At 41.2% G+C, this 22,705-nt stretch overlaps 3 protein-coding genes across 4 annotated transcripts in view; 2 read left to right on the forward strand and 1 right to left on the reverse strand.

The window, feature by feature from the left end:
- Window positions 1-100: 100 nt before the first annotated feature.
- tmem30c (transmembrane protein 30C) lies at window positions 101-3,856 on the forward strand. Its single transcript, XM_018702647.2, has 7 exons — window positions 101-487; window positions 727-843; window positions 1,141-1,248; window positions 1,736-1,826; window positions 1,921-2,067; window positions 2,173-2,385; window positions 2,578-3,856. Exons 1-7 carry the CDS (start codon window positions 290-292, stop codon window positions 2,763-2,765), a joined length of 1,062 nt encoding a protein of 353 aa, XP_018558163.1. The 5' UTR covers window positions 101-289; the 3' UTR covers window positions 2,766-3,856.
- On the reverse strand, window positions 3,840-21,175 carry dcbld2 (discoidin, CUB and LCCL domain containing 2). 2 transcript variants are annotated; one of them, XM_018702643.2, is made up of 15 exons: window positions 20,787-21,162; window positions 18,196-18,420; window positions 16,957-17,094; window positions 13,057-13,108; window positions 12,900-12,972; window positions 9,767-9,900; window positions 9,503-9,543; window positions 9,047-9,262; window positions 8,311-8,435; window positions 7,630-7,777; window positions 7,361-7,507; window positions 7,171-7,264; window positions 7,039-7,088; window positions 6,810-6,944; window positions 3,840-5,879 (listed from the first exon to the last, which is right to left on the reverse strand). In XM_018702643.2, the coding sequence occupies exons 1-15, from the start codon at window positions 21,142-21,144 to the stop codon at window positions 5,461-5,463; spliced, it is 2,355 nt and encodes a 784-aa protein (XP_018558159.1). In that variant the 5' UTR covers window positions 21,145-21,162; the 3' UTR covers window positions 3,840-5,460. The 2 variants fall into 2 exon arrangements, with proteins under 2 accessions (XP_018558159.1, XP_018558161.1); XM_018702645.2 differs by lacking the exon at window positions 6,810-6,944 and having other exon boundaries at window positions 20,787-21,175.
- Window positions 21,040-22,705, forward strand: part of col8a1a (collagen, type VIII, alpha 1a) — a 32,992-nt gene continuing 31,326 nt past the window's right edge. The window contains 1 exon segment of the mRNA XM_051072197.1: window positions 21,040-21,111. The gene's annotated coding sequence lies outside the window, so the exon portion shown is untranslated.

Here is a 22,705-nt window from a genome sequence, read left to right on the forward strand (position 1 = left end):
GAATAAAACACGATCACAAAAAATACTGAAGTAACAGAAAACAGAAAGAGGTAGTTAGTAATGGATTGTGGTTAATAAGTAACAGACCACAGCCATCTCCCCCACCCTGCAAGGCCTGCTGGGAAAATCTCTTGGCAAGCCGACCTGTGTGTGTGTGCACGCGTGTGCGGGGAGATATCGCTGAAATAAAGAACAGGAAGAGAAGATAGTAGTGCCTTCACATACGCAATTTTTGGCTCTCTCGCTGTGCAGCAAGTTCCTCTCCTGTCCCCAGCCGAAGGTCCGTGTCATGGGCAAAGAGAAGGCCAAGTCTGGGTCCTTGGCTCGGAGGCCAGACAACTCAGCTTTCAAACAGCAGAGGCTACCTGCCTGGTCTCCCATGCTGACAGCTAACACTGTGCTGCCTTTCTTCTACTTTATGTCTTTGATATGTATGCTGCTGGGAGTGTGGCTGCTTCTTACGGTACAGAGCACACAGGAAATAAAGGTGAGCGTTTTTGTGAAAATTGCACTTCCTTGTTTAGCAGTATTTTCGTCTGTGGAAATGTGTTAAAATACACAGTATATGTGTGTAAGAGAGGCAGAGAGAGGGTGAGACTTAATGCCCTTGTGTGCAATAAAAAAAGGGAGTGACAAAGAGAGGAAAGGTCTAGGGTTAGCTTTTGAATTAGGTAAACAGGAACAATTTGCTCACAATTCATAATCAACTCTTCCCCGTCTGTTCAGGTGGACTACACACACGCCGGGGAATGCAACGTATGTTTTGAAATTCGTAAAAATATGAGCAATGCAGGAGAGAGCTGCATCTGCACAGTGGAGTTTTCTATTGAGAAACCATTCAAGGTAAATATCCTTTACGTTTGACAAAAATACATGCAGTCAGCTGGACAGAATAATCTTACTCAAGGTCCTCACATAAGCTTTAGCAGGTGGAGTGTGCTCAGCCGTTGAAGTATGGTTGAATGCTCTGATAAATCCTGTAAATTAAGATTATAGCTAAGATTATATTGACAAACTACTTTGTTCTATGGTTAAGAATTGACTTTCTCATTCATTATCAATATATCATGAATTTATAGTGAATATAGCGTTTCTGATTGCATGCCTATGCTGATAGCCTGTATCCTGCTGCTGTTCCAGGGAGATGTCTTTTTCTATTACGGCCTCCAGAATTTTCATCAGAACCTCCGTAGGTACATGGACTCTAGAGATGATGCACAGATGGTTGGCTGGAAGGAAAACTTGAAGGTAGCTCCACGATATTGTACTAATTGGTCAGAATTTTATAATGACATAAATTTCCAGAAAGAAAAAAAATGTCAAATTCATTTTCAAATCATTTACTTCAGCCAACGTAGCACTACTGCAATGTAAAAATAATTCTTTACAAGTAAAAGTTCTCCATTTAAATTCTTAAAGTACATAAAAAAATAAAAATACTCATTATATAGCAAATCTAAATTAAAGTTAATTAAATTATATATTATAATATTCGATTTTGTTATTACTGAGGCAGCATTTTTATGTTATAATTGGTGCAGGTGAAGCTGAGTTTGACTTCTTCATATTCTACTGTGTTGTTAAATTTATCATTAAAAAACATATTTTGTATACTAATCACCTGAGTCTGAAAAGTAACTGTTTAGTTACGTTCGACCACTGCTTCGTTGCTTACATCATTAACATAGTTAAATAATCCTCCTGGGTTTCTACATCAATCTTGTTCCTTCTCTAGAACCCCAGTATATATTGCGAGCCATTTAAAAAAGACCAGAATGGACTCCCCATTGCCCCCTGTGGTGCTGTGGCCAACAGTATCTTCAACGGTAAACACCATTGCTAACATACACCATAAATCATCATCCTTCAATCATCCTTCCTCCACTTTTCCTCTAACTGGACTCTTATCTGTTCTCCCAGACTCCTTCACTCTGACCTATATTGACTCCAGTGGTACAGAACATAAGGTTCCTTTATTACGGCGAGGCATCACCTGGTACACTGATAAAAATGTCAAGTTCCGCAACCCGAAGGTGGACAACTTGACGTTGGCTCAAGTGTTTGAAGGTAAATGTAACCTTGGTCAACTACAGAATTTGTATTTCAGTTTATAGTCGGTACCCCAGTATTTCAGATGATCCTCATCGCGTCTGATTTGTGATTACTCCTCAGGCACAACAAAGCCGCTGTACTGGCAGAAACCAGTGTATGAGCTTGATCCCCACCAGGCGACCAACAACGGCTTCATCAATGATGACCTGATCGTATGGATGAGGGAGGCAGCCTTCCCCAACTTCAAGAAGCTCTATGGGATTTTATACCGAGCCAATAAGCCCTTCACTAAGGGGCTTCCAGCGGGGAACTACAAAATCGAGATATCCTACAGTATCCTTTCACTCCTGATAGGGATGGCTTTATGTGGGAATTTAGGCGTGGGTTAAAGTCGGTTATACAGGTCCCATTGTGTGCATGTGTTTCCTTTGTCTCTGGGACTATTTTAAGACTACATCCCAGCTATTTGCCATTGAGCTTCTCTCTATGATCACCTATTTTTGGCCTTGACCTCTGCCTTTTCAGACTTCCCTGTGCAGTACTTCCGAGGCAGGAAGCAAGTGGTGCTGACCACGCTGACCTGGTTTGGAGGTCAGAACCATTTCCTGCCCATTGCTTACCTCGTAACCAGCAGCCTGATCCTACTGATCGCTGTCGTTCTCACGGTGGTGTGGTTGAAGTTTGGAAAGAATGGAAAGAACATGGAGGAATGAAGAGTAAAAGGTGATGAGGAGTGAGATTGTGAATGAAACTCACAAGCAGCTGAAAACTGATAATTGATGTGCTGCTTAGGAGTTGATTTGAAGAGACAACAAATCCTAAATGACAAGAACATTGATGTGAGCAAATGAAGAATAAGGAGAATGGTTTAAAAGAGGATGTTAATTTGGTGCAATACCATAACAGCATTTGCAGAAAAACCAATGAAGGATTTAGTTTGACATCTGGAAATGACTTTCCCTAAACTAAATGATCCACATGTGTGACAGCTTTTGTTGGGATGATGTTGTTCTGAACAACCACTTGTGAAAGCTGGATGTGTTAGCACAGGCTTTCTTTACTTGTTGATTTTGTGCTTTTTTCATTTTTTTAAATACACACCATTTTGACACACCATATCATTTAGTTAATAATTATATTTATTATTACTTAAACAGTTTCTAAAATCTAGTCCCTACGGCGTTGAAGCTGCATTTCACGTCTCAGTAAATGCAAAGTGGAAAAACTACACTTGTGATGTAGAATACAGAACACCTGCAATCAGACGATCCCTGTAATGCAAATTCTTAAAACTGAACAGAAGTACAGCTGCATTAAGGTTAGCCAGCGAAGCTAGCGTTGTTTCTATGTTGGTGTTATGTGGGACTGTACGTGCTTAGAATGCTATTTTATTTAATCAAGAATTTACAGCCATGCCAGCAGCTCTGTGAGGGAAAGGGCAGGTTTGAGCTAAATGCTGAATGCAAACATAGTGTTTTGCAGGTATAATGTTTACCATGTTCACAGTCTTGGTTCACTGTGTTAGCACTGTACTAAGATTTGCTAATTGGCACTAAACACAAAGTACAACTTAATGTCATTAAATTTGCAGGTAACAATGCTTTTATAATATATAACAATAATGTTTTGTATATATTTTTTGAACAAGGAAAAAATGCTTTATTATCTACTGTGTAATGTAATTGTGAAGTCTATGTATGTCAGAAACATGTATGTGTAGGAACACATCATAAACAGACATCAATGATATAGAAGGTTCGATGACAGATGAAGATTGTAATAAAACATTTTCTTTTAAAAACTCTTTATTTCTCTATATACAATCAGTGAGAGCCACATAAACACAACCCCTCTGTGACCAGGGAGCACCACAACTCTGTAATTGATTGCCTTGGTTATTGAGCATAATCAAAGCACGATGGTGGCACAGCTGTGTGAACAACACCTTCCTTGGGGTGGGGGGGGTTGCTGTTCTGTAAAGTCCTAAAGCAGCTTGTTCCATTTTTCACCCCTGCCACGTTGCATTTGGTCGAGTCAGTACCACAGGTGGACAGGAGAGGAATGCAGTCTACTGGTGCTACAGACAATGACTGAACACATCCTACTACAACAATAAGCCACATCATCACCAGTCCCATAAAACAAAAACACACAGGACTGATATATAGAAACAGCTTACCACACATACAGATGTTGTTGCACATAGTGACAAAGAAGGAACAAGTCACACCAAAATGCGTAAGGACAGATCAAACACCCATTTCGACACAAGACAATCACCATGATGCACAAATAAACAAACACACAGGAAACTCTATGAATTATCAGCTGTAACAGATTTACCCATCTACCTCTTCTCTCTGTACCTTTTTGCTAGAACATCCTCTAACTAGGTCTTTAAAAACTTTTTTTTCCCTACATTAAGACTGCTTTAATGTTTATTTGGCTAATTTTGCAATCTTGGCACAGTTGTGAAAGTCAAAATCTGTTGTGAATCAACATTGAATAAACACAGAAAAGGCAACATTTGGTCTCCAATACTACAAAAAGTATTTTCTCTTTGGGGAGTTTATTGGATTGATTCTCCAGATTGGCCTCTTCAAGTTAACATCTGACACTCATTGTCAGTAAGGTGTCTACAACAGTGCAACCACAATTTTCTTGATTTATAGTAAGTGAAGGTAGGGGTGGGGTATTTTTTTAAAATGAGAGTCTCTCCTTATCAGCAGGATGTGAAATAAAAAATAAATATCAGTAAATCACTTGAGAGTTTTAACAGGTTTGCATTAATGGAATTACTAGAACTATTCACAATTTCAAGTCATGCTTTTAAACAAAGTAAGACAAAACGTACCATGAGAACTAGTTTCTCTAGAAAGTAAGAATTCTTTGACCTTTAATGAGGGGTACTTAATGCAACATGCAATTAATTCAGTAAGAGAACCCTTAGATCTGATTAAAGTAAATTCAGAGGCACATTTCAGTTAAACCTGGTTTAGTATGTAACAGAATAACAATGGAACAATGGAAATCACAGTTTCACAGAATGCAGAAAGAACTACTTAGAATCACAGAACAGGGACAAAGTTCTTTATCAAATAGTAGTCAGCTTTCTCCTTTTCATCCCTCCGACTCTCACACCTGGCACAAACACATTCATCTTTGTGGTTTCAGTGATAGGACTGTAATGGCACTACACAAGCAGATTGTGGCCATGCAGAAACAATTAGGCAATACAGACATCTCCAGATGAATCTAAAGCTAAGGTAGTGTTCATTCAAGACTCAAGCCCAGGCTCCAGGGCTCGCAGGTTCACACCTCCTCATCCCTCTGACAACCCTCTGCGTTTGTCCATCGGGTTGCGCCGAGCAGTGAGGGGCAGATTAAGGCCATGTGCATCCTGACTCTTCAGCTCTGTCCTGGTGGCTTCTGAGTGCAGCTCTGAGGTACCTGATAAGTCAGATCCTCACTGGGCGTGACCTGTCCAGTGGCGTTCTTCGGTGTATCATAAGCCGACCTCCCCGACTGGCCACTGTCTGTCCGGGTGAGCAGGGAGGTGGGCCCGGCGCCCATGAAACTACACACAGCGGTGGGCTGGCTCAAAGAGGAGCCCCCTGATGGGTGGCAACCCATATCAACCACAATGGGTGTGGCATATTCAGATCCTGAAGCTGGCAGGGGTTCTGCGTAGGCGTGATACACGTCGGGTGAGATGGGGGCGTCGTACAGGTCTGGATCTGAGTATCCTGGGTCAGGCCCCTCGTCTGGTTTAAAGGTCGAACGTGCACCTAATGTTGTAACACCACTCACCAGTGGCTGAGCATATTCTGAAGAGACAGCATATTACAGTATATTAATAACCACAGATATCTTGCAGTTTATAGCTTACCCAGCGTCCAACAGTCATTTTTAAAGAATTATAACCATGGCTGGAAACATCTAATCAGTCAATGTCTGTATGTAAAAGGTACCCTGTGAAGTTTTTGACCACCAGTATCACTGTAGAGCAGTATTATTCACAAGTAAGTCCCTCACGCTGTATTGTGCCGTGTGTGTGTGAGCATGCAGGTGACATGATGCTGATCCACTATTCCACTCATCAGCAGTTGGTGGCAGTAAGCGTAGGTGTGTGCCAATAAATGCGGTGAAGACAAGGAAGACTACAAGTTGTAGCAGTGAACATGGATGTGAACAATGTACCATTTTGTTAAATACAAAAGCATTGCTTTCCAGATGTTTATGGCTGTTTAAAGGAAATGCCTTCCACGCTTTTGGTAGACCTCAAAGAAGAGAAGAAATGCAGATTTTTTTTTCTTTGTTTACAATAAAACTCCACTGTGCACCTTTAAATCATCCGATGTCTTGGCCAGTATTGCTGGTGTTTGACTAGCCGTGTCGAGGCAGAACAGTTGTAAGACGTCTTCCTATTTCCACACAACTCTGTATACAACAGTCGGCAGCTGTAATGTGCTTTTAAAGACAGAGTTGCTGTGGAAGAGGTTTCACAACATTCAAAAAGAAAAGTTTTGCAATGTTTTACGGGATACACAATGCACTCAGCTTTTTTGTTGTGCTGTAAGTACACAGGCATTTTGGTGGCAAACACTGAATGTAAATAAAACTGTCTTTCTGACCATTAACTGTTGAGTATCCTACACAGACACGATGAAAGCATCTCTTAAGAAACAGGAAAACAAGCTGCTTTGCACTCAGAACAGCTTGTTACTTCAATAGTCACCATGTTGAACATTGTTTACCTGCAGGTTCAGCATGTAGCCGTGGTACAGCACCTCTCCCTGTTAGCCGGCCCACCTCACTGCTGCTGTACCGAACTGACTCCTCAGTCTCCACCATCTTGGATGGCAGCAGCTGCTTCATGCTCTTCCACCAGTCTACAGCAGAAGCACATGCACAGAGTTGCACCAGCAAACTCTACCCAAGCGCACATACAGAGCTAAGAGCCTACAATGCAGAGTGGACACATACCTGTGCGATCCCAGTGAGGAAGGTCATATGTTCCCTCTGAGCTCTTTTTCCTGTCAACAGGGAAAAAGTAAAGTAATGGAGGCAAAAACTGATTTTTTTTTTTAAACACCTGATAATGAGAAGAATATACACCTGTTCTTCCAGTGCAGAGCGCAAACCACAGTCAAAATGAGAGCAGTCAGAACCATGACCAACACAGGAACCAGAACTGCTGCTAGCGCCACACCTAAAAGCAAAGATACTACAGTAAACACCACATAAAAATAGTCTGTATTAGACGTCAAACCATTTTTTTTTTTTTTTTAATGAAAGTCTGACGCACCTTTGCTGTTGTGGGGAGGCATAGTGGTGTTTCTTATGTCTGGGGTGTGTGTGGTTTGGCCAAAATGAGGTGGGCGTTTTGTACCCGCAGGAGGTGGAGTATGACGCGGGGGTGTCATCCTCGGGCCCGGCACCGTTCTCCGCCTCGCTGTCCAAAAGAAACAAACAAACAAACAAACAAAAAAACCTTACATCTCAGATCCTCGGAACATAAAACTCTCTTAACGTGGGATGTGTATTTTTTTCTGCTAATCAACCACTTTTGTTTACCTGCAGGATTTTGGCAGCCAAGCAGCTCCAACTTGAGCGCAATTCTCTGGTGCCATAACGTGGGATTAACCCTCAGAAACCGGGCCTCGATTGGAGGGATGAAGTTATTCCTCACCTCATGCAGGTAGTTGATATTTCCTTGGAAAATCTACCATCAAATGAGAACAGTTTTATTTGAGCCAGAGATTAAAACCCAACTGTAGGCCAGTGGTAGTATTTTAGAAGGGGAAAAAAAGTTTATCTGAGCAATTCTTGTTTCAGACTGTGAACTAATGCTCTATAAGCCATAAGCGGATTATTTTCTAACTTGGCAAGCTAATAACTACTTTCCTCCACACAATAAGAGCCTGTGAGAATCCCAGCAGAGAGCAGCTCGTAGACAGCAGTTCCAGCCTAACAACCCGGCCACTAAATCCATATCCATTCATTATTAATGCCCAAGTGCCCTGACTTGTCTACCACAGCACTTAACTCAAACCACTGGCTGCTCTCATTTCCTGCAATAAACATCTCTTAGTCAATATCAGTTGCTATGGAAACAATCCAAGTATGTGTCCCTGCTGCCTTCTAAAGTGACATTTTTGTCCATTTGCACTAATTCGAGGGGGAAAAAAAGAAGCATAAAAGCCAGTGACGTAATTGTTGTCCTAGCATGGTTTATTGATTTTCTGATTGTATTACCTTGTCTTGTGTAGAATTTGCTTCCCTGTAGATGTACCACTGCTCGCCATCATTACTGTACTGGACCCGGTATGCTGAAACATAGTACTGATACTCTCTCAGGGTAGAGCCTGTGGTGGTGATGCCTGGTTGGACATGACAGCAGAAACAAGGAGATGATATACGGCTAACTCGACTGCAAGCTTAAACAAGACTGGGGCTGTGTCCAGAATTACTCCCCATTTACTGAATGGTGCACTATATTTACTGTCCACCACTTTATTTGAATTTAGATGAGACTGAGTGTGTAAATCTTTTCCTGGAAAACGCTGCCTTCATATAAAACATTCTCAAGCATTGCATTTTAAAAATGTTTTGTCACCTATGTGTCTCAGGTTCTGTTTTGTTGTGCTATATGTGATGGTTGTGAATTAGTGATGTGTTATTGTGATACCCATCTGCCATCTTGACCAACTCTCAGGTGAGGTGAAAGAGATAATATACAGCGTGTATGAGATATCTTGGTTGAATGAAATAAATTTATGCGTTATATTGTCCCCAAAACTCATACAATGGCACAAAAAAGTGCCATTTTGCCAACAAGCCCACAATTACATGGGGAGAGGAGAATTTTACTGCTGTGATCCTATTAGAGATGACTAGTGATGACTAGTAATGGCCTAAAATCACTGTTGAGTAAACTAAAGAATCAAGGCTCACAAAAGTCAGTAGGATTTTTCCTCATGTAGTAGTGTACCTGTGATCCTCTTCTCCCTCTTGAGATCGACCTGCAGCCACTGATGCTGGTCACTCTGAGAGGGTGCCCAGGGCAGCCCCGCCTTTTTAAGGCGTGCTCCTGATGGCACCCACTCGCTGTGCTGACCGTGGACGTTGTTCCACTCCCACACAGACGAAGCAGAGAGCTGAGTGTCTGCAACGCCGCCGGACTCTAATCCCAGCGTCCCGTAGCAGCCTGTGAGCACAGAGACCATCATTCGTAACAATATAAAATGTTTGGGAAACTGAATGAGATTTAGGAGGATTTAATATTACTTCTTTTTAAGTGTTTGCATGTAATTCCACACTTTCGTTTGGATACAGGATGAAGGATTGCTGCTTATGGCCCAGAGAGAGAAGTCCAGATGTAAACATTTACAGGACTTCTCCCAGCAAAGCTATTAATGGTGCTTTATAGAAAAAAACAACAACTCACCATTGGTCTTGAACGTAAAGAGGCTGTTTGACAAAGTTCCTCTGAGGAGAGAAGAGCAGGATTAGAGGATCAGATATGCAGGACATAAAAATGCATTGTATTAGTCAGCTTTCCAATATTTTGACTAACTGATAAGTTCAAAGTTGTTTTGCCAGAAGCAAAGTAGATGCTTCTGGCAAAAATAGCAGGACTAAACTACATGTTAAATGGAGAACAGAGCGAGGCAGGTTTTGTGAGCTGAGCTGTAGTGCCTGAAGTTCTTACCCAGTGGAAGTGACATTGTTAGCCAGTGTGCCCTCATAATGAGGAATGCCTTTGCTGCTGACCACGCTGATTCTCCCTCCCACGGCGTTGGACACCACACCTGCATGGACGGCTGCCACGCACAGAGGAGAGGACTAGAAAGGGAAAGAAAGATTATACAGATATTCCACACATGTATCACACACATAGTTCCCCGCTGTATCTGACAGCCTATGAAGATTAGGTAAATTGAACTGATAACAGATTAAAAGGTGAGCCTTTGTTTGAAACACAAATTGTTTTCTGGTTATTTGTCTACTTCAGTATGCGCTGTAACTGCTCTTTTTGTAGTTAGCCCACGCTCTCTCTCTTATCAGACTCGTCAGGAAGTTGGCTGCATGACTTTGTTGTTAAATCAGCAACGTTACAAAAAAATTCCCATCACAAGTCCTAATATTGATACTTGCTGCCAGTGTTTGCTTTCACAGCCTGAATGAATGCTGAACACATGCTGTGGCAGCCGTGAGGCGTGTGGGTGGTGTATTAGTCCACTGTGGGTAATGCTGTGTATCAAACTGTGGTCATATTGGATTTTATACAATTTCTGCATCCATATGATCACCTTGATTTGTATTTAACAAACTGGATTTGATGAGAAACAAGCCAAATTTGCATGGTTATCTTTACATTTTGACACATAAATAGGAATCAGAATCAGAATCAGAATATATACTCGCCAAAATATTTTTAGTTGTAAAACAGCCCACTCTATCGTGGTAACAATTCTTTTAAAAAACAAATCTCTGGGATCTCTGTCAAGACTGTTCTTTATGTAATGTGTGTTTGTTAAAAAAAGTATTAATTGGCCAGTGTATCAGGTCAACTGTAGATATTTGACACAAAAAGTCTCTAAACTGATTTTCCAGAAAATGTTCCTTGTAGTGATCCACAATTGTCCACCCCTAAATCTTTAAAGACCTTTGTAGTTAAAAAATATTCATAGAGTGTTGTGGAAGGAAATGGAGCTAGGTATCTGTGATATAAATGCAGGCAAGGTTTCAGAGTTCCTAAAAAACATTTCCAGTAAAAAAGTTCCTGTGCTGAAAAATTACCAGTAGGTGGAGATGCTCAAGGGGCAGGTTGACAATTTTTGAAGTCAAACAACGTACAAAGATTGAAACAGATTTCTGTAGCTGGTGTCATTCCTCCTGTTCATCCCATCCTGGTCACACTTTCAAAGTAAATGACAAAATCCACAGTCCTTGTCTCGTGCAAAACTGTATTTATCTGAGGCTTGTGAGAGAACTCAGCCGTTTGAGTTAGTCGCATCAGAAAGTTACTGTCTTTTTAGTGTTGAGTTCCTTCCTTGTGTTTCCCTAATGAGCTGCAGTGAAAGCACAGAAACAAAATAAGCGTATGTTTTACTAAAAAGACTAAAACCTTGGAAGGTATCCACTTGATACTAACTCAAATGGCTGAAGCATCATATTAGACTCAGATAAACCTTTCGATAAAATTTTTCACAGGGCTGTATATTTTGTCCTTTGTCACTTACACTGGGAGCATGTTAGAAAGGGATCTCTGAATGGCCATTAAGACCTTGAGGGGTGATTACAGCGAGCAAAAACTGTCTTGGAAATAAAACCTGTTCTTTAATTAAACAGAACTGTATAATATGGTACCACTGCGAACTGGGACCATTTGCAGGTGAGGGAGGGGGAACATGCAGTACTGTCAGCCCTTAACCTTCAGACTGAGGCAGATAAAGGCCGATGAGTCAGCATGAAGTCACTTCTTTGTAGAGAGAACACTAAGTGGCATTGGTAATGATTCACTGCCGGGCTGCATTCCTGCCCAAACCTGCTGCCACATCACTGGGAAAAGGACAAAACCTGAATCCTCTCTGACCGCACGTTCCTTCCTGTGAACAGCTGCTGGAGTGAGGTGGAATTTTATTAGTGGAAAAAGGGCCCACTCTGGAATTCACAGCTGACGAGATTGTGGGGAAAACTCTAGTGACCCAGAGAGTGCCAAGCGCATGTACACATGTATTTCACAAACACTCTCACACACATGCACGGCAGTCAAATGCTGCCACAAGTGATCAACAGTTGTCCCGTGACTCTTAAACTTCCCAAAAACACACACCACATCCTAAAGTGAACCATACCAAACCGCTAACACAAACACAAAGCGCTGTTCCAAACCGCCACACCCTGCCTCCAACAGAAAAAACCATACTGACACACACACACACACACAGACATATGATAAGTGGGATGTGGAAATATGAAAACCAGCACATGGAGCACAGTAAAAGATATGGAGGCAGAATTAAGAAAGAGAAAGTGAGCCGCAGAGTCTGGCCTGGGTGGGGCAGCTGATCCCTGTGTTATATAGTATGCATAATATTTTATCACGCCTCCGCAATCACCATAATATTACAGCCTGGTGACAAACACACACATTCAAAAACGCAAGCATGATTGAATCACATGCATACATACACAAAAAACCCCAAGGCATGCACGCACAGAGGTTTTCTCCAACTTCTCAATCACACACACACACACACACACACACACACACACACTTGACACGCAGCTCTGCTCGGCACCCTCTTGCAGCTGGACTGGATTAGAGGGTTATTATTTTCGGCCAAACTATTATCTCACCTCCCTTTCACCCGCCGACCCTGCCCCTCCTCTGTTCCTGTGGGGGTGCCTGGCTCCCCGAAGCACACCCCAACACTCCTCCCCGTCCTCCCACCGGCGAGCAACACCCCTCCCTCCTTCAACAAAAACCTCCTCAAGCTCCGAACATGAGGTCATCAGCCGGAGACTTGGCACCCATGACCTCACGGCACAGCGGGGTGGGGGTGGAGGGCAGCTGTGAGGTCATCAGCCCGAGACTCGCATACCATGGGTGGAAGCCACCCCATTTACAACAAAAAAAATGAACAAACTTGCTGCACAGTAATGGAAGAGGCAAAAGATGATGAGGTGGTGGTTTGTGGGGGGTTACACTGGGGGTTTTGACCAAACAGCAGGAGACCAATGGGCGCCATGACTCACCTGGAAACATGATGCTAAAGACCACAAAAAGAAAACACTTGCAGCACATGTACATATATGTATATACTGTATGCGCTCACCTCTCTGTATCCATTTGGTATAGTTCCAGAAATCTCCTCAGTAGATGTCAAACAGCCTGCTGGACAGTATTTGCTAAGAAGACAGAGAACACACACAATGAATATCTGACTGCTCCATCACTGCACAAATATCTGCAACAAAGCAAACGTTATTTACCTGAACTCTGCCTCTGGGAAATCAGTCCCTTTGTCTAGACAGGTGATTAGATCTGCAAAGGCAAACAGACAATGTCAGAACTGGTTTCTCTGCACGTTCCTGCTAAAGCATCACCCTTACCCCCGCCCCCTACCAACCCACCCACCCTTTTTCTTTCTGTTTCTCTTTCTGCTGGGATAACCGTCAAAAAGTAGTGACAAACTACACAGTGCAACTTCTCAGAGCCAAAAATGACATCTTCAAAATATCCCACACAGCCCAAAAGCCACGAGATATCTGTTTAAGAAATGTTTCATCGTTAATCAAAATAGCTGAAACAATTTTTTCCTATCAATTGACCAACTAAGCGTTCAGCTTGAATTCTTTTCTAGATCTGAAATGAAGGTCGACTAATTGATTAGTCTGGACACAAACGATGGTAACAACTTTGATAAACTATGAAATGTTTTAGTCATTCAATTGCTGCTTCCAGTTTCTCAAATATGAGGAACTGAGCCCTGTGTTTTCTTTACAGATTATTCTGATCAATTGTTTAGGCCGTAGAATGTCAAGGAATAATTGAAAATGCCCATCACAACTTTCCAGTTCCCAAGGTGAAATATTTAATCTGCTCGTTTTGTCCAACCAGCACTGCAAACCCCCCACATATTCAGTTTAATACAATCAAAGACTAGGAAAACCAGAAAATGTTCAAATTTGAGAAGCTGGAATTCACTGATCAAAATTGTTGACTTTTTTTTTTCTGCTGATAAACCGGCTCACCTCAAACTCAACACATCAAAGTCGTTCTGTATAAAAATGTGTACGACTTGAGTGTTTCGTGTGTGATGAGGCACACCACATACGTCAGGACAGGATGATGTGGGCTGCTGGGAATTCTATGTAAACCCTGTGGTGGTGGTCATCTTCTGCGAGCTTTGACCACATTATCAAAAAACCCATATATCTAGCCTGTGAGTCAAACTGACAAACACCCCCAACCACCACAAGTCGCCATGGTGACTGATTTACTTAGCTGTACCAACTGTCTGCCTGATCATTACATGACCCAAAAAAAAATGCATCGGTACTTTAGTGGAAAAATTAGACTGACGTTTGCCTCCCAGTGTGATTCACTCACACCGAGATGACCACTAAGACAGAATTATTTCCCTCCTGCACACCACGTCACTGTTTTCTTCTTCTTGTGGCTTCAATTATCTGTTTATCTGAAGTCACTGAGATTTTTTCCACATAACACAGCACGCCCTTCAAAAACAGAATCACTGTCCTTACCAACAACATTCTTATTAGAGAGATAATCTGCCAATTTTAGGGCATTCAATGCTGTTTCAGTGCTTCATATTGTACTTACAGTACAATAGCTGGGCATGACTATTCTTTTTTCTGCTAAATTATATTTATGCCATCAATTATCTAAATTTCATTTGCAAATTTTGGCTTTAAGAGTCTTTTTTTTCCTTTGAAGCAGATCTGACCTAATCATTATGTCTTCACTGAGTAATTTATGAAAAAGTCCTCTAAGGTAATTTGTGCTAAAACAAAAAATGCTGATGCATTTGAGAAGTCTAGGTTTATTTTGTTTTTGTTATCAAAACTCAGATTACGTATTGGCATTTTTATGAAGTTCCATTAAGTGTGCTGCTGCTACAGAGGCATCTGTAGAATGTCTGCATTAAGTATGCAAATTACACAAGTGCTGAAATGAATTTTAGTCAAATTATCATCTTTTCTATTAGTCAGGCAACTGAAAACTAAGTACCAACAGCTTTAACAATTCATTATTCCGTCCAGTGATTTATTAAGACAAAATGTCAAAATTCTCCTATTCAAGTAACTCAATTTTTTATATAAATAATATCCTATGTAGCCCATATAATCATTTTTTAGACCTCATGTTTTTGTTCACGCTGCCATTGTGGTGTTCACTCAATTATATTTTTAGTACTGAGGCTATAGTTAGTAATGGTGTTGTACTGTATATTCTGCTGCTATATTCAGGGCTGTTGTATTGGACTGTATTATATTGTAAAGGTGTACCTGAGACCACATTTAGGACAACTTAATGTCCTACAGTAATGATAAGTCACTTGTTTTTAATGAATCACAAAAGCCTATGGAAGGAAATCCTTGTTATTATTTTCATCTACAAACCACCAGTGTTAGGATGGGGTGACAGAAACTCCTCTTACATAATAATCCATCTATCACATTCACGTTAATTATGGCACTCCTACAGTAACGTGATATCACATTAGAGGATAGTTGGCAGCTTCTCACAGAGGGGAAGCCTTATGATAAAACCACTAAATATTACCACTTTCCACTCTCAATTACTCTCACTTCCTCTCTCCCCTTGTTCTCATTCGTCTTCATGTTGTCACTGACAAGAAGTTTTCCCACTTCCTGAAATGTCTGTCTGCATCATCCTCTATCCCTCTCTGGTATCGTTTACCAGCCACACTCCACAGAAACTCAACCAACAACCACTAAATGACAAATACAGTAACAATAAATTGGATCTTTGTTCACATTGTGCATCTGTAGACATGAAAGGCTGTTAAACTGAGAAACCTTTTTCAACAGCGATAAACACATCTGCTGATGCCACTCCTTTCTGTTCAGTACTGTCTGTTCTCTCATTTAATGGGAGTGGGGGGTCAGATCAGAATATACCATTCACCACAGAGCAGCTCCTGATCTGCTCTGTGTGTTTAAATACACACTCGTTGATGAGCAGACACCACATCGTAAATGTGATGAGTGTCACAACCACAGAACTACAGACACAGCCCTCCATTCAACTCAAATCATCTTTAACTTTAACTCTGTTCTTCAGTTTATGAACTGTGGTCACTTCCTTGGTCCAATAATATACATTGGCCTGAAGACAAAATACATACAATAACATTTTATAAAGTCAATCATGATGTTTTTCCTGAAATGTGGCGTGTCCAAAACTGAAACACCCAAGCCCATCGTGCATTAAGTTATTTTTAAAAAGATACCTAATCCAGACCAAGGGGATTGTCAGACTTTATGCGAGTTTACCCAAGAATAATTAGACTTCCATGATGCAGTCAACCCGCTGTCAATAGAAGATGTTTTCTATCTCACCTTAAAAAACACCTTTTTGTTATCCACAGGCACATGGCAATGTCAGAGCACCACTTCAGTTTGACCTGAATAATCTACCTATAATCTAATCACTGGATTGATACAAAGATTTGTGCAAACATTCCATGGCTCCTAGAAGATTAATCTTACTGACTTTGGTGATTCAACTTTCCCTCTAATGCCACCAGCAGGATCCAAATTTGACTTTGTCCAAAACTTTTGTTTTATTACCAAAATGGTAGTGACACAAGTGTAGCTGTCAAAACATTTGTTAGCTCTGATTTCCATAATTTCATGTTTCAATCTGGAAAAGACAAATATCGTAGCACATGATGAAACCTGGCTTGAGGAATTCCTACGCACACTAAGGGTATGAACCTTTGGAAAACCAAAAATTGCACAGTCATCAAGCTACAGACGAGGTTGTTTTTATATGTCTTCAAAGCCGGTGTAAGCAGAGATATGAAGTTTTCACAGAGCAACAGAGATTTTTTTTTTAGAGAACTTGTCTTTCCAGGACAATCTAATTACTTCAGAACTGATAAAAACATAAGGATGTGGTGCAGAATGAAACAGCTGTGATTTATACAGCCACACATGATCTCCAGAGCAACTTTTACACCCAGGGCCAAAACAGAAATGTAACCAGGCTCGATACTGAGATGACTTCAACAAAACATCATTCTCGATAGCCCCCGCCCCCACCCCCACCCTGCTGGCTGGGACCTACAGTTGATCAACAGATGAGTCACAGACAAGCGAGTGAGCTGAGAGCTTTGTTACCTGCGTGTTCAGTGGTGGAGTAGGATAGGTAGAATCCACGTCCAGTGTGGTGGGTCCCACTCATGAACTGGACAGTGACCTGGTTGCCAGTGGACTCGATGAGCTCTTTAACCTTCAGACCCAAACCGCAGTACTTCACTGTTCAACAGCACAGGCAGCCACAGGGGGAAAAAAAAGACACAATAGATGCAGGCTCTGGTTAGTTACAGAAGTCTGTTTAGTTTTACATATATAACCACAAACGTACCAGTCAGTATGTATTATACTGGATAATAATACAAAAAAGGATCCTTGTATAGTGGTTGGTGTAACTAACTGGCTGTACATTGCAAGAGCCATGGGAGTGTCTCCCTTATAATCTGGGGCAGGATGACACAGCTGATATGTGAATGACTACACTGACACTGTTTGTATTTTAAAAATTCACAGCTTTCAGTTTCTGCAGGTTTTCCAAGTAGAATGTCATTTAACACCCATTTCACAATCATGCCAGTCAAAGTATGTTAGAAAACCAGCAGGAACTATACGTCTGGTAATCTCTTATTACTATATCCAAACAGTAGATAACAATAAGTGGTAATGATCTAATTAATTGAATTAACACGACCTGGACCCAAACAAGCAGCAGCAAATGGATGCATGGATTGAGCATTTCTTCTGCTAAAATCAACGCAACTTATTATAAGTTATTGAGTTTTGTAGCTACTATACAACTCCACAAAAAGGGTTTGAACAGCCTCCTGCACACAGTATCGCCAGTCTCACTTTCAGTTCATATGTGTAATACATCTCCCAATAGCCTGCATCAAAGTTACTGTATGGCAGGCAAGAAATATTCTGTAAAGTAAACTCAAGACTTTTTAGTACCATTAAAGCCTTTTCTTGAGGAAGCTAAATTCAGTGCTTTTTAAAGCATTTCATGACTCGCAGATACCCATGGAGTGTACTTTTAAGTTCACAACATTTCAAGAAAATCATTTTGGGATCACCCAAACATGGAAATTCTCACATATTCTCAGTGAAGTGCACTTACAATCCAGCATTTTCCCAAACTATTTGAAAGGGACTAGTTAACCAAGTTATCGCAGTACATGTTAATCCAAGCTCTGATTTTCTGACGTAACCTATTGTCTCCAAGTGCTTTGCTTTCTTTTCAGTGTAAGCAGTCAACAAGTACAGGAGATAAAGATACACATTCAGACCGCCAAACCACCACCAGTGTCTACTCGCCAGTCTCACCAATCTCACTCCTCGTGGGTCCAACGCCGTTGTAGAGGCGGAGGTAGTTGACCTGGCAGTCGCTGTTTTCTATGTCCAGCTCAGCAAAGCGAAAGTGGACCCTGTTGCCGCGGGGCACGCTGATCTCCCACTCACACACCGTGTTGTTGGGGTATGTCCCCGGGTAACCCAGAGAGGACAGAGTCCCACTGCTGGGGCCGAGCACACTGGGGCCACAGCCATCACCTGCAGGGCAAACACAAACAGACTGTTCCAGGAAAAATGAGACGAGAAGAAGAAGCCCAAACCAAGAGTTTTTTCGGATTTCAGACTTCTAAACTAAGATTTATGAAACAAACTTTTAAGCACTTTTTGTAATTTAATAAACAAATAATAACTTCTAATACTGGTAAAGGAGCTATGTAAATTGGAACACATGCTGTTCATTAGTCTTTCATTCAAAAGTCTTGTGAAAACAATGCGTCTCCAAATATCAGAGGCTGAAAGAATGAGGCTGGTGATGTTCTGTACTGTATTTTTCATTTTGTCAGCAAATCCCATGAAAAGACCAAAACCAACAGAGAATTGATCCTGTTGGTACAGTCTGAGTAGCCAAAGCCTGATATATCTTATTCCTCTGTGCCACAGAGCTCTATTGTCCCAAAAAACAATTAAAAACACATCAGTGAGCCACACTGTTGCACTGGGTGACATGTTCTTTCATTACAATGAACACACACAAACACTGTTGTTTACTTTGGGTCCTACATACACCACCCTGCTGCTGTGACTACTCAATCGTACACATAAATGCGCGTTAATCCATGCTTGAGTGATGTTTGATAACTAACAGTGCACCGCTGCTTTAGGAAATGATTTATTTTTGACCTGTTTTTAAAGATCTATGACTTAAGTAAGCACAACTGTGCTTGGGGTCTCACTTTGGGCGTCAGTTGGGCGTATGTTTGGGGATTTGTTTAGGTTCCTTTCTACTGGTCAAGACAGCGAGCAGGTGTAAATGTAGGTGGCTTAAACAACTGTAGCAGAGGGCTTGAAGTGTAGTATATGAGAGCTATCTCAGGGTGGCTGTACCTCTGATCATGGGGGTTGGAGGTGTGACTCCTGCCACATGTTGAGGTGTCCTTGAGCAAGACAATGAACCCCAAAGTGTGTGTGAATATGGGGTAAAAGGAACGTGATTTGCTTCAGATAAAAGCACCTGCCAAATGATTGTAAAAATGTAATGACTGGGTTGAGCAGAGTGGTAGGCATTAGGTTGGCTTTGGGTTTTATTGCAAATCAAACCTTTTGGCTCAAGCAACTAATTCTGACTGGCTATCTATCTGATTTTATTTGTTTCTAGCAGTTAAAGACCACATAATTCAAATTTAAAGTCAATTTAATGACACTTAAATTCCAGTTTTACAACAATTATGACCTCAGACTTTTTAAGAAGAGGTTTGTTTTTGTGCCTTGTGAGCTCTGAGCTGTCAGAGAGCAGAGACATGGTGTCTGTTGATGTTGTGGGCTCATGGCTCTGAGATAACACTCAACAGTCACGCTTCATGGTGCTAAGTGGATGTTCTGTTAGGGCCTGGAGTTATGTAAGAGCCCCTCAGTGGACACTATCCAGATGAACAGGACAAAAACAAAAAAAAAAAAAAAAAAAAAAAACCTGCCTCGCTCACTCTGACTCACAAATGTTACTGAACAACTGCATAGTTAATCAGCAGGAGCAGGAGTCACACCTCATGCTCAAAAACAACCCAAAATACAGATTGATTTGGACAAATATTCATCCTAAAGCTTGATCTGTATAACATAATACAACTGGTGAGAAAAAAAATCAATTAAAATTCATGTGAGATTTAAAGTTATGACAAACTGTGTCCACGTGTTTACAGCCATACCCCCAATAGTTGTTTCCCCCTACCCCCAATCTCTGACCACCTGAGGCTGGCTGTCGGCTCCAAAAAACTACAAATTCGTCCTATTTACGCACAATGTGACGTAAAGTAAACCGTCGACTATCAAAACGTAACAAGTTTGCCGTGGTTGTTGAATTACATTCACGGTAAAATCGTAATTTGGCCACCTGGAGGGACAACAAGGCCACAAGCTCCCAAATGTGCTGTTGTCTCGTACTCAGGGAACTTCAAGCCAGACTCCATTGAAAAAACTAGCAATTTAAAGGTACCGTGGTTGAAAGGGATCACAAATGAGATTTAAGACAGTGAATTTTAACTTTAAACAAATCATTTAAAGCCACAAGTGAATTCAGCAAGCGACTGATCCACCAGTAACAGTTACACCGTTAACAATCACTGTTTTTTCAGAACCGGTTTGCCTGGTTTAACTACACCCGTCTTTCACCAAAAAAAAAAACACCATGACGGGCGGCGGCAAGCGGTGTAAACCAAGCGGAACTCCACGTACACACGGCCATGTAAGGTAGGTTTAAGTTTGGCGGACAACAACAATACACAGTGCCTTTCAGCTCATCTCTAAAACACCTAAAAACAAACGTGTTCACGCTTTAAACCAGCATGGCCGCGTGTGTCTGCGGTCGTGCTCGGCTCTTCCAGTTGTCGCCGCAGCTGTGTGCCACCAACCTTTCTGCGCTCGACAGCTTTCCGTGGTGAGAATGATGAGAATCGACAGGACGAGAACCCCGGCCCCTGTCGGTCCCCTGCCCACCATTACCGCTCTGCCCATAGCAGCCTGCAGTCCGAATGCATACTGCTCGCTTCTGGACCGGCTGCACCGCTTCAACCTGTACCGAGGAAAATTAAAAAAAACAAAAACAAAAAAGAAATCTACTAATTCGACTTCTCTAGAGCGAGTTCCTCCGGAGGACACCCTTATTTTTTTTGTTGTTTTTTTTTTTTTTACTCCTCGTTTCACAGTCCAGTGGTTAGCGACACTCTCACCATGGAGGTAACTGCTCCACACATACACACGCTCACACATACACACATACAATCTGTGGAGCTACTTCCTCCACTGAGGCTCCTCCTCCTGGATCCGGATCTGGGAGACCCGAGTCCCCCAAGTGGCCTGAATGATCCCAGATTTACCAAATGGGGCCCCAGCATCCCCAGGGCCCCCGAGGATCACGTAAATATCTAAAGCTTGAATGATTATGAAGTTGATCCACTAGTCTTTTGAGTCTTGTGGCCCTAGTTTTATAGAAGGCTAGTGTCTTAGAGTTTAATTTTTTTATTTTTGATTTAGGACTGTCATTGATTAAATTATCTGCCCAACATATCTATAAATAAGGTGTGGTGTATTTGAAGTACGTTGCATAGAGAAAACTGGGTGGTGGAACATATTATTATTATTCCAGAATAGGAGTATTGTGGTGCTGCAACATTATTTTCATTATTATAAGCCAATTATTTCCTTATTAATTATTAATATTTGAAACAAATCCCCATAGGGAAAGGTAATGTCTTCAAATGTCTCGTTTTGTCCAAACAACTCTCCAAAGGTCAGCATCTGAGAGGATTTTTGTTGTCTGGCTATTAACCATTAATATGGATTATTAGAGCAGCTCTTGAACACGACACAGCTACAATCAAAAATTCTAGGGTAAAGTTGTAATCAGACATGATCAAAGACGAATTTCATTTTCATTTCAGCATCCTAAAATCTATGACAATGGGTTTTTACTGGTGAAAAACCAATAACTTCAAGGCATCCACAGTCCTCATTTATTTATCTTTTTAACATGTACAACTTTTTTTCAAATTTTCTCATTGTAATTCGACTTTATTCCCTATGGAATATTATGGTTTTATCTTGAAATTGAGACTTTATTCTTCATGGACTTCATGAAACCATTCACACTTGGCCTCATGTGACGCCAGTGACTCTATGTATCTTCCCCCAGGAAAAGTTTATATAGTATAAAAATGTTATATACCTAGACTATACATACATTTATTTAAATTTATTTAAATCATGGGTGCACACATTTCTTTCTGGGTCAGTGAGCTTCTATCTTATTTTGTCTGAGTCCTTTTAGTGCTAAAATCTCACTGTATAATTAAATCCTCAATGTAAATCCAGCCATGGAAGTTTAATTAGCAAATCATATTTTTTTTTAAAATGTAGATGAGTAAAGGTAGGAAATGTCACGAAAAAGCGAAACGTTATCAAAGTGAGACTGTACAGAAATACATTGACTGTGGCTGATAAATGACTGGGTGGCACATATCATACTTCCAGGCTTTGGCTGGACATTTCGGACCAGCCAGGCAATGTGAAGACACTTGAGAAATATCCACTTATTATTGTTCTACAATACACCCTCGCTTGGCAGAGAACTTGGATGTGATGCAACTGTCAAGAGTAACCAATAGTAACATGTAGCAACAAACACAGTTTTTAGCCTGTAGCCTGTGAGTAATGTGTAAAGGGCTTTTTTTTGTTCTGGATGGATGGCCCAGTGTGTGCGAATGTGTATATGTGTGTGTGAGAAAGAGAGAGACTGTGTTTCTACATATCTGTGTGCAGACTGTAGGCAGAT

This window comes from Lates calcarifer, linkage group LG1 (assembly GCF_001640805.2).
Source record: "Lates calcarifer isolate ASB-BC8 linkage group LG1, TLL_Latcal_v3, whole genome shotgun sequence".
Classification (NCBI taxonomy): Eukaryota; Metazoa; Chordata; class Actinopteri; family Centropomidae; genus Lates; species Lates calcarifer.

Excerpts from the sequence above, each read along its gene's own strand:
- tmem30c (XM_018702647.2), top strand. The coding sequence starts at position 290 with ATGGGCAAAGAGAAGGCCAAGTCTGGGTCCTTGGCTCGGAGGCCAGAC. Across the intron at positions 488-726 it reads AGAGCACACAGGAAATAAAG|GTGGACTACACACACGCCGG; the intron begins GTGAGCGTTTTT and ends CCGTCTGTTCAG. Across the intron at positions 1,249-1,735 it reads GCTGGAAGGAAAACTTGAAG|AACCCCAGTATATATTGCGA; the intron begins GTAGCTCCACGA and ends TTCCTTCTCTAG.
- dcbld2 (XM_018702643.2), bottom strand. The coding sequence starts at position 21,144 with ATGTGTGAGCGTGTGTATGTGTGGAGCAGTTACCTCCATGGTGAGAGT. Across the intron at positions 9,263-9,502 it reads CTTTACGTTCAAGACCAATG|GCTGCTACGGGACGCTGGGA; the intron begins GTGAGTTGTTGT and ends CTGTGCTCACAG. Across the intron at positions 8,436-9,046 it reads GAGGGAGAAGAGGATCACAG|GCATCACCACCACAGGCTCT; the intron begins GTACACTACTAC and ends ATGTCCAACCAG.